Here is an 11,701-nt window from a genome sequence, read left to right as displayed (position 1 = left end):
CAGACTGTCGCTGACGCTCATCACACCCCCAGGAGGCTCCGCTTCCCAGCCCCTTTGTTCAGTCTGGCCGGTGGGTTGAGTCAGAGGAGGCTGTGCTAACCCGACAAACCCACACCAGCACAGTGGGGACCGACAGCAGCGAGGAGAGGCCGAACAGAATAGCCGAGGTTCTGCGGGAGTCCGAACCGAGCCCGTTCAATCAGAACCAGACACAGAAAAGTTGCTTTTCAGTGCTGCTGATGCTGCGGTTCGTCTCGGAAACCCGTCCGGACGTGCGCGTGCCAGAGTTGGGCTGCTCGAACAGCGGTCCGTGTCGATGATCCGTCTGGTAGCTGCAGACTGAGGCCAGCTAGCTGCTAACAGCGCCGGGAGCCGCGGGCTGCGCGCAGTCGTCCATCCTGCTCCGCGCTGACTCCCAGTCTCTGCTCAGCATCCATATTTGCATCCCAGGGAGTGGCAGCCTGATCCCGTCTCCTGGCGAGGGAGCAGAAAGTTGTCCGGCTGCGGGACAGAGCCTCGGACCTCTCATTTCACACAGAAAGGTGAGTGTTTTCTCGTGATAATGTGCTTTTGTGTGTTTTGCGCTGGGAGGGACCGGGACCGGGGCCGGGGCTGGGGCTGCGGGGCTGCGGGGCGGTCTGGAGCACGTTGCCGCAGTCGCTACAACAATGGATCAGACTGGCGTTGTGTTGCGTTTTGTGGAGCTGCGCAGCATCCTCACACCGCTGCACCCCGTTTTCACTGTGAGCAGGTGAAAATGGATCCAGGTGCACATGAAGCGGAGCCGAGGACAGAGGGAGGCTCGGCAGTCAGCAGGCCCGGTTCCGACTGGAGTTATGGAGAAAGCATCTTCTCGACAGGGTGGCTCTGACATGAAGATGCTCATTTCTTCATGATGTAATTGAGGTTTAATATGATGTAAGATGATGAAGCTGCTCACACACACAGTCCGGTGTGTGTGTGTGAGCAGGTGTGTGTGTGTGTGTGTGTGTGTGTGTGTTGTGGCTCTGACAGCATTATATCTTCATTATGGCTTTTGGGCCATGATTTGTAGGCCATGCTCCACTTGGGCACCGGCCTACATCAGCTCTGTCATCTGTTACTCTGCTCAGTCTGGTATGAATGAAGCATGATAACAGACATGAAGCAACGAGGCCTTATTATTATTATTATTAATAACAATAATAATAATAATAATAATAATACATTAACTGTGACGAGCATCACTGTAATAACAGGCTTGTTGGAGTAATTACACAGTTTACAGGTTCCAGATGTTTCCCAGGTGTTACCAGGGTTAATAACGGAGACACGACTGCACTTAAAACAGGTCAGATTTGTTCTTACAGCAGTGTTCCTGCCTTGCTCAGGGGCACTACAGCCACTGATGGAATGTAACTGATGCATTTAATCAAGTATTGTGCTTCAGCGTGATGCTGAGACTGAGTTTTCTCTTTGTGTCCACTCCAATACATTTGTCTGACAGCTTTAGTTTGAGTTTTATTTGAGTTTCCATTTCCTGCTTCACTTCCACTCCTCCACAGTTACTTGACAGCTTTAGTTACTAGTTACTCTGCAGATTACCTGCTGCATCACGGCCAAAGTCCTGTGTTTTTTAAACACATTTATTTTATCAGCAGGTTGAAAGTAACACTGATTCTGTATTCACTATACAAATAAAGATTGTTTGATTGATTGAATGATAATCAGAAAAATCTTTATTGTGTCTGATAATGGATCAATAATCAATCGTCCCACAGTATAAAATATATGCATGCATGTAAATATATCTGTAACTGACTCTGACCTGTGTTCTTATACATTTATTGCCACAAAATGACTTTTGATGCTTCAGTACATTGAATGTTTATTGTTGTTGACAGGGACAGCGCGCGGCTCTTAGCTGTACCAGAGTTAGCTTTAAGCTTAGCTTTAGCTTTAGCTTTAAGCTAATGAACATCTGTATTCTCTGGGCAGGAGACAGAGACAACATCTGTTACATACGATTCATATTCACTGAAAACAACATCAGCAACTCCAACAACAACAGCTAGAGTTGAAATCATTAAAGCACAACAACAACAGCCGGGTCAGAGAGGAAGTGTTCACGCGTGGTGGGATCATGATTGGCCTGATCTGAGCCAGATGAGTTCATCTTGAATTTAAATCAGTGAAGCTGCAGGACTCTCTCAGACGCTGAGGAGACTTCAGGTCGCTCTCACTTTTACCAAAGTAACATTACGACACTGTGTCTTCACCTTTCCTCCGGTGTGACTTCAGAGGACTACAGCAGTGGTGCAGTTCTGGTGTTACAGTGTGAGAATCGAGCCGACATCTAATAATCTTCTGTGTTTGCTGTAACCAGCAGCCAAAAGTACAGACGAGAACACATAGACAGAAATAAGTGTGTATTTCTCCTGTAGCACTGGAGTCTCCTACATCATTGGTGCCTCCTGGGAATATAATGTGGGAGTGTTGCAGGTTCCTGAATGTAAATGAATCCCGACAGGCCTGTAATTATCTGCTTCTCTTTATGGTTGAGAGTAAAACAGAAGGACCAGAAATATAAATGGAAACCAAATACTATAAAATGATATCAGAGGCCTGAAGTTTCTGTGTAAGTCCGTTCCCCGGATGTTTCTGTTACTTGCAACCTCTCGTCACGTTTATGAGCAACTGAACGATGCAGAGAAACCTTCATGTTCCTTCAGATTCAGTGACTCCTCAGCTGATCGTCCGGTTGAACTATGAATCCCCAAGTATTCACAAAACATAAAACATAGGTGGAGATTCAAAGTCATGGAAAGATTGGAAATTGCATAATATTTCAGGATTATTTTCATTGCCAATTACTTTCTTGATTAATCGATTAGTGTCAGTGTTTCATCCTCAAATGTCTTGTTGTTGTTTTTTTGTCCACAACCCAAAAATAATCAGTTTATTGTCACGGAGGAGCAAAGAAACCAGAACATATTCACATGTGAGAAGCTGGAATCTGATAACTTTGACTTTTTTGTCTTAAAACGATGCTTAATAACAGTCGACAAGCAATCGATTAGCTGATCGGTTGTTGCAGCTCTGCAGATGTTAGAAATCCGTCACGTCGTTCAGCTGCAGACTGAACAAACAGATTTTATTCACTCTGTGGAGATCAGTTGTTCTCCCTCCAGTCTGGTCCTTCTGTAAACATCTGGAGGTTAAATGACACGTGCATCTTTTTAGATCAGCCCTCATTCTGCCTCTTCACCTGTTATTTCTGTAATTGTTCCCATATTTACGACCACTTCTTCCCTCCAACAGCTAAACATGGAGAGCGACAGCCACCGCTCCCACATCTAGTGCCTGATCCAGAAGCCTTTACGCCCGGGGAGGAGCTCTCAGGTCCCTGCCGTCTCCCTGCTACTGTAGAATGAACATGCTGAAGTCCAGCGGACTGAAGATCCCTGGCCGGGGGCCCAAACATTCCAGCCCAGTGGGAAGGACCTCCGCGGGGGGATCGTCCAGCCCCGTCGTCCCTAAAGACAGTGAGTTACTTCCTGCTTCTGACCCCGTGGAAAAATAAGAGGAATGTCTTCTGTCTCATCAGCGGAAGTGGCTGAGAGCATTTATTTGTGTTAATGACTCAGGAGAACAGCTGGAGTGGATTACATACACACTCAGGCTGGGAAGTGTTTTCTTTAACTTAGTCTAACTCTATTTACTCATCAGCAGTCTCCATCCAACATAATGTATATTTACACAGAACACAACAACAGTCATCGTGTTTCAGCCGCAGAGACGTTGGGTTTATGTTTCACGTCCTCTGTGGTTTGATGCAGTCGTTCTCGTGTCCTGATCTCTTAAAGCTGCACTAATAGTTCTTTATAGTAGAAACTGAGTTAATGTGACATTTGAAAGAGTATCAGTGATAAATTGACACTAAATTATCACATGACTGCAGTTTCTCTCAGCGTTTTAATGTCTCTCAGCTTATTGTTTTAGTTTTTTACTGCTGATTTGACTGAAACCCTGCTGTATGTTACGAGTCCGGCACTGGGAACGAGGCGGACCAAGTCAGAATCCAGCTGGTGAACAAAGTGAAGCATTTAAGATGAGATGAGATGAGATAATCCTTCATTGATCCCCAGGCCAGAGGGTCAGCCGAAGGACAGAAAAAGTACAGATGAATAGAGAAAGTTAGAGAGAATAATTAAATCTGTATAAGATAAGAATATACTAGAAGACCCAGAAGTCCCTTTGCACCGAAATACACCTGGATTCTTCATCAGGATCCATTATTCCCTGAGAAATTAATGAAAAATGTGAAAAAGGCGTTACGATGTTAAAAAAGAGAGGAAATCTGGATCTGTCTCTTTATCCACATCTGCACCAAAAGTTCATGAGATCTATTCTGGACTGACTCATCCTCCATCCGAGTTTGGTTGAAATCCATCCTGTAGTTTTTGTGTAATGAAGCAGAAACTATAGAAGATCAATTAGTCACACAAAAATACAAAAATGAGCTGCTAAGGATCCAGATGTTTCCTCCAGGAGCTGTTAGAAACCAAACCAGAGCTGAAAGCAGAGTGAAGATGTGTCAGGAGGTCAGAAACACGACGCAGAGTGATGACGTGCTGCTCTGTGTCTGCTGGATGAACAATCAGCTGCTTTCTAACATATTAAGCATATTAGTATTATAAGACGATAATACATCAGTGTTTGTTGCTGCTTGACACAAACTCAGAATTGATTCACTGGAAAGCAGATTGATTATTTTCAGATCAGGGATGCACAATCATCTCAGCACGACATCCACATCAGCTGATAAAGACTTTCAAATCAAATATCTGCATAAACATTTCTTCTGATCTGACCAGTTAGACGACACGGACCACCGGCTGAGTAGTTCTCTTATTTCACGGGCCGTCACAATGAGAGTAGGCGTAATAATGATGATGTCGATGCATTAATGTACAGAGATGTACGTTCATATGTTGGTATCAGCATCTGCAACCGGACAGAATGATATCATCAAATCTAATATCATGCATCCATGATTCAGACAGAAGTTCAGTGTAAAACTGAAGACGGTGCAAAGAAAACTCAAATTAAAATGTTCAGTATGAGGGACAGATTTTTACAGCATCATCTTCAGTTTGCAGGAAACGCAACACAGTGTTTTCATAATTGAGATGATCATATCTGGTACTATATATTTTCTTTCTGTCAACAAATCAAAACTAATAAATTGAAGGTAAAAAGAAGTATTGTCTGATATCTTGCTGCTATCTTCTGCAATAGAGCCTCATTGTTGCTCACACACTGTTAAAGGACCGTCAGTGAGCCGACTGTGTTCCTGTTCCTTCATCAGGAGACTCGTACAGTCTGGAGAAATGATGCACTGCTGGTTTTTTGAGGCTCTTAATGTGATTTGTTGACAGTAAAAAAAATACAGAATATTTCTAAAAGGAAAAAGTTGAACTGAGAACACGTGACTGTGACCAGACAGCTACTGGAAAACGGACGACTAAAACCAAAATTAGACATGTCTGAAAATCTAAATTACAGCTTCTGCCTGCAGAAAGTAATCACAGCTGTTCTGACTGTTTATCCTCCTCAGCTCCAGCTCACATGACGACAGCTTCACACGCACACGTTAGCTCTGTTTCTGAACACAACAGGAGGACAGGCCGGTCGTACGCTGGCGTCTCATTAGCGTCGGTGTGTGCGAGGCCTTTATCAGACGGATACGAGGGTCACGGTTCATGTTGACGCAGGAATCCCACACAGCCAGCGAGAGAAAACACAGAGCTGTGGTTATAAATGTCCCCGACACAGGAAGTGTTTCCTGACACAGTTTGTGTTTACTCCAGCGCAGCGACAGAGATGCTGTCTCATAATACGTGAAAGGTTTTCTGTTCAAACTGGCTGCAAATGACTTCGAAGATACTCCGCTGCAGGGACACTCCTCCAGAGGCTGTGAATGTGAGATTAAAGATTAAACACAGTTTCAGCTGAGAAGGAACTTTAATATTCGTCTTTTAAACTGTTTCTGCCTCCAAGAAATGACAAAACATCTGACATATTAACATCAGAGCTGCATCATTAGAAGAACATCAGCTGACAACTATTTCTGATAGTCAGCTGATGTTTCAAGCAAAAAATAAAATGTTTTCTGGTTCCAGCTTCTTAAATGTGAGAGTTTGCAGTAAATATAAAGTCTTTGGGGTTTTGACTGTTGGACAGAAGAAGGAATTAGAAGTCGTCACTTTGGTCTCAATCAGATGAATCCGTAATGAGAGTAACGGTCAGTCGGCCTCAGTGTCGTTACTCTGAGGAGTGACATGATAATTACATATCTGTGAGCTGTTTATTGCTGCGAGTCTGTTTAAACGCTCTGACTCATCTCTGAAGAGAATAACGTTTTGTTTTCTTTGGTGTTTTGAACAAAAATGTCTTTTTTCATCCATTTGAAGTTTCATGTTGGGCCTGGAGGTGATGTGTGTTTCTCTGTGGTGCTCAGATTGTCTCTGAAATCATCCTGAACTCGTCCATTACCGGCTCAAAACGTTAATCCCTCCGTGCTGCACGCAGGCTCGTCAGCTGTGAGGTAGCCGCTGAGCGCGTGTGACGTCTGAACTCTGTCCTGTGGTTCAAACACTTCGTTTCTGTCAGACAAAGCTCGTCAGTTCGTTCACATCCTGTCGATGCACAGAAGAAACACACGGTCATGATCGTCACAGCTTTCAGCCTCTAACGATGCTGTTTCTGCTCATCACGACGCAGATAATCATTCATTCATGTGTGTGGAGGTGTCTTCGATTTTAATTCTCACTGGTCACGTTGTAATAATGACTCGTCAAAATGTTCTTGTTTATTATGTTTTTGGTGTTAAAATGAAGCACAGCAGGAAAAGAAAAACATAAAAGTAAGTCCATAAAGTATATATAAATAATATATATAATATAATAATAATATATAGGATGCAGCTAAGATTTACAATATGGCACTAAACACAACACACAAGAGAAAACAAATAAAAACAAGATGCAAGTTAATAAATAAAATAATAATTAAAAAGGCTCATACCAAAAAGTTGCTAAAATAGAAGATATAAACAAACTGCATTAACTAAATGAAAACTTTAAAGATAATGACATATTAAAATGTTGTGAACAAATTAAATTGAATCAGTCTGAACTCTAATGAAGAAGTCTTGAATTTAAGTCAGTAATTAAATGGAAACATCTGGAAATGTTCATGTTTCAGAACTGAAGGTAGGTTCATGGTTTCTAGTCAGAATATAATCTGTAATAAAGAAGATTTAGTTTTTAGATGTTTTATTACAGAAAGTGAGTGAAACCCATCAGCCAGTGTGTTGCTGTGTTACTTAACGATGGGATTATAGTGGAAACTAATCATTCACCTTTTTGCCAGCGATGCCCTGGAGCCCCTGAACCCACTTTGAGAACAGCTGGAATGAAACTCGCTCTCTCGTTCTCTTTAGATAAGAAGGTTGATGCCACTCTCATGTGTGCACAGTAAACATGATGCTGGAGCCAACAGCTGGTTAGCTTAGCTTAGCATAGAGACTGTAAACAGGGAGAAACTGCTCGATGTTACCATTAAAATCAGCGGTGCCTTAAAAACCCTTGGAAGTTTGTGAATTTGAGGGGAAATGAAGATGAACAGAGACGGGTCTTGAATTTGCTTGTGACTGTTTGAATTTCTACATTTTGTGCAAGAACAAAGTTTACGGTGCTTTTTTATTTACCTGTGCTTCAGGTTCGTACGCAGGCGTCCTCCCGCTGCCTGCGTGCGTCTCCTGCAGCGTCACTGCTGAGCGTGCACGAGTGATTGAAGTCGGTTGAGGCAGGCGACAGCAAACAAGCGAGAAAGCTCAGCTAACTTTAAGGCCTGCTGCCTCACTAATCAACCCCAGTCTGTGTCTCACACTTTGCCATTTTGGGTCCTTGAATATTGGGCCTGGAAAGTCCTGGAAAATTCCATGCAACACCTCGATCACATATGAGCCTCTTTATAGGAGCCAGACTGCCAGGACTCACGTTATGTTCAGTGGCATTACCCTTATTGATCCAAGTTAGCTGTAAAACAGTGATAAGAGATGTTGTGGCAACACCGAGGCCTCGGTGAGCTGACGGAGGGATTACTCGTCTTAGCTCTGACCTGGCCTCCTGCTCCAGAGCTCAGCCCTCTGCTTGTTTGATGCTTTAAGCTGTGGAGGTTGTGAGAAGGGGCCTCTGTGTCGGAAGTTGGCAGAGTTTAGTGAATCTAAAGAAGAAGTCTGTAGCCAGTGAGTGGATGGAGGGAGGTACATCAGCTTCCTCCTCGCTGCTTTTGATGTGAAAATAACAGAGCGGTGCCGCCCTTCAGGACGCCACGTCTCCGGTGACCTCCGAACAAAGTTTCTCTGCAGAAATATCTCAGTCACAGTCGGTGTTGGTGCCTTTCTGGAGACAGAAATCTTGAACCATTTGTTTGAGTCTTCACACGGGACACACCTTCACCTCCTGCACCTCTAATGCAGATCTCTGTAAAGCCTGACCAGTAATGGAGCAAAATAATAAGATGTTATTTCATATGTAAAAACACGTTTTACAATAATTCCTCAAAACAGGTCAAACACCTGTGAAGGCTGTAATGTGAATGTTAAAGAAGGTAAATCACGGCTCACCTGTAAAGTGATGAACATTAAAATCAGGTTTGTTTTGATCTCGCTTCATCAGCCACTACAAGGTTTGTACAGGGGCTGGAAATCCTTGAAAACGCTTGAATTTTAGTGTAACCAAGGGTTTGAAAAGTGCTTGGAGTTGGGACGGGTTATTTCATATTTGATATATGAATTAAACTTGTCACTCTTCTGTAAATGTATAAGTATAATTTTCTACAGCTGAAAGGTGCTGGAAAGCTTTTTTATGCCCCTTGAAAATGCTTGAGAAGTGCTTGAATTTGATTGTGTGAAACGTGGAGGGACCCTGCAGTAAAACGCTTCAGCTCTCCGTCTTCTAGACAAACTCTGAAACCATGCGAGTCCACGTGAACCTCAGATCTCCTGAAACTTTGTGTTTGGTTGATTCGGCTTCGTGATGCAAACACATTAAAAATAAATAAGTGCTTCTGCTTCAAACAAAAACACTTTGGTAAAAGTTTGACCTCCAGATGATGAACTCGTCCTTTAAAGAAATAAAACCAAAAACCTCAAAGAAAAGATCTTAAATGTCGGTCCTGACACTTTTGTCGTTTGTCCCTGAATGTGTAAAATGATATAACCTTAAAACACAGAAAGGCAACGAATTGATGAAAAAGCCCAAAACATTGAGGCTCAACCCGGTCCATCTGTTAGAGTCCGTGCACAGCTGTCAGCGACACAATATCAGCGCCGACTCACCGGGTTTAGATCAAAAAGAGCAAGTAAGAGGAAGATGAGAGCCTTTGTACAAATGATCATAAATACGCAGTTAAAGAGGCCAAAGAAAGAGGTGTGTGTGTGTGTGTGTGTGTGTGTGTGTGTGTGTGTGTGTGTGTGTGTGTGTGTGTGTGGGGAGATGGGGGGATAATTGGGGGGAGGAGGAGGAGGGGCGGAGGAAGCTGTGGAGGTTTCATTGTGCCGAGCTGATGAATAGCTGGATTCAGATGGTGGTGGGAGGTGGCCAAGCACAATAGTGAAAGTAAGGACTGTGTTTCCAGTCTTCCTTCTGCCGAGGATCCTTTTACCCTCGCTCTGCTGTTGCCTCAGCAACCCAAATCATGGGTTAGCTCAGGTTTTAAACGCTGCCCTGCACGGGTCTGCTGGCCCGGATCACATGTTGAGTTGGTTGATCTGATGTGTTCCTCGCAAAAAAATAATTATAGGTCTTCAGCCCTCAGTGAGGACAGAGCTGAGCTACTCTAAATACAATAAAACAGAAGATTATCTTTACTGGAAGCAACTGTGAATCTGTGAGAACAGATTTCTCAGATAAAGAAGAAGAAGTGTGCATGTGTGGACACTGTGGACGCTCACACAGCACTTTGTACTAAATAACATCTACAGAGCCGGTAGAAAGGTGCAGAGTTAAAGTGTCTCCTCTCCTTAAAAACATCATGATGGTTGTGAATCATTTCAAAATGTCTGTCGGCTTCAGCCGCTAACAACGTTTGTCAGCCAATAGAAAACAGCGCCGGAGTCACGTGGTGTCTGTGTCTCCTGGTTGTTGCCAGTTTGTGGCATCCAGCATTCTGTACTGTTAGCTAGTTAGCGTTAGCGACACTAGCTAGGGCACACACTGGCGACCGTTGAGGGGCAGATGAGTGTGTTAACAGCGGTGTTGTGGTGTGAAGACAGATGAAATGACACATTAAGAGGTTTTCATGTGATCAATAACGACTTTGAAGCTTTCACTGCCGTTGAACTGTGACAGTAATGGTTGCCACTAGCAACAGATCAACCAGCTGAAACCGACTGCAGGTGGCAGAATATGTTGATATAACATGTTACCTGTGTCCAGTGTTTGTCTCCAGCGCTGGATTAATAAGAAACAGTGAGTCACAGTCAGACAGCAGCTCAGAAGAATAAACAATAAAATCTAAATCAAACTGAATGCTGACGTTTCTCAGGTACGTGTCCCTCTCTGCTGCTCTGGACAGAGTCGGTGGTCCAGCTGTGCTTCCAGCTGCAGTGAACAGTGTAATATGGGTCAAACACAGAGCGAGTTATGGCTGATGTTGATGCTGTTTGACAGTCGACCCCGGGCGACACTCATCTGACACTCACTGATTAATGAAGGGCGTGATGCTCCCACGTTATGATGGTCGATATGTGTTAGTTTATATGTGAAGAGCAAACTTTCGTCTGATCACACAAACATAAAGGACTCAATATTTCACGTGTCGCCTGAAAGCCTGCAGTATGTTTCAGCTGTTCCCCAGAATAAACCAGCAGAAGCAGCACATTCCTCCAAACCTTCAAACCATCGTCAAGTTAAAGCGTCTTTGAAGTCGAAGCGTTTGTATTTGTGCAGAATGTGTCTCACATCTCAACATATGGCAGCAATTGAGGCATAAAGTCCAACCAGAGGGGCCCACAGAGCCCCGGGCCCTCTGTCAGGGTGTCGGGGAGACAGCCCTGGCACCAGCACACACACACACACACACACACACACTCACACACACACACTCACACACTCACACACACTCACACACACTCACACACACACACACACTCACACACACACACACACACACACACACACACAGATAAACACAGACTTTTACTGGCAGTGCGGTGCAGCAGACCGCGTGCTAATGGTGCCCTGCTCAGTTTACAGGCTGCTGTGGAAAAAACCAGAGGTCCAGCTCATCTGTGTGTCAAACAGGCGATATCACGGCGCTGCATGGCCCGGTTAATCACCGGCACATCACAGATACCGTCTCTCTGACCCACTTTTCAGGAGGAATTAGAGTAACGCCTAATCTTGCACAAACTGCACTGTTGTGCTGCCACACAAGCAGTTTTTTTTACACCAGTGTGACGCGGTGGAGCGGGATGAATGGTGTGAAGCTTCTGCTGGACTGTGAATGAGGATGTTCTCACAATGTATGCAGTGTTTCCAGCATGACCTCCAGTGAGGAGCTGACACAGTCTCATGACAATAAGAAGTATTGATCATCACACACGTTTTACAGCATCAGTCTTCATGTCCTTTGCTGTTGTTAGTTTGTC

The 11,701-nt window shown here is 44.0% G+C and overlaps 1 protein-coding gene across 3 annotated transcripts in view; it reads left to right on the top strand.

The window, feature by feature from the left end:
- Positions 1–11,701, top strand: part of clip2 (CAP-GLY domain containing linker protein 2) — a 39,563-nt gene continuing 27,862 nt past the window's right edge. For all 3 annotated transcript variants that reach the window (XM_084373497.1, XM_084373496.1, XM_084373495.1), the window contains exons 1-2: positions 1–542; positions 3,301–3,524. In XM_084373497.1, coding sequence (XP_084229623.1) covers positions 3,410–3,524 — 115 coding nt within the window. In that variant the 5' untranslated portion in view covers positions 1–542; positions 3,301–3,409. The remainder of the gene's footprint in view (positions 543–3,300; positions 3,525–11,701) is intronic.

Source organism: Pagrus pagrus, assembly GCF_965226575.1.
Source record: "Pagrus pagrus genome assembly, chromosome: 14".
In the NCBI taxonomy this organism is placed as follows: domain Eukaryota; kingdom Metazoa; phylum Chordata; class Actinopteri; order Spariformes; family Sparidae; genus Pagrus; species Pagrus pagrus.
Note: the sequence above shows the minus strand (reverse complement) of the source record. Positions and strands in the feature narration are given on the sequence as shown.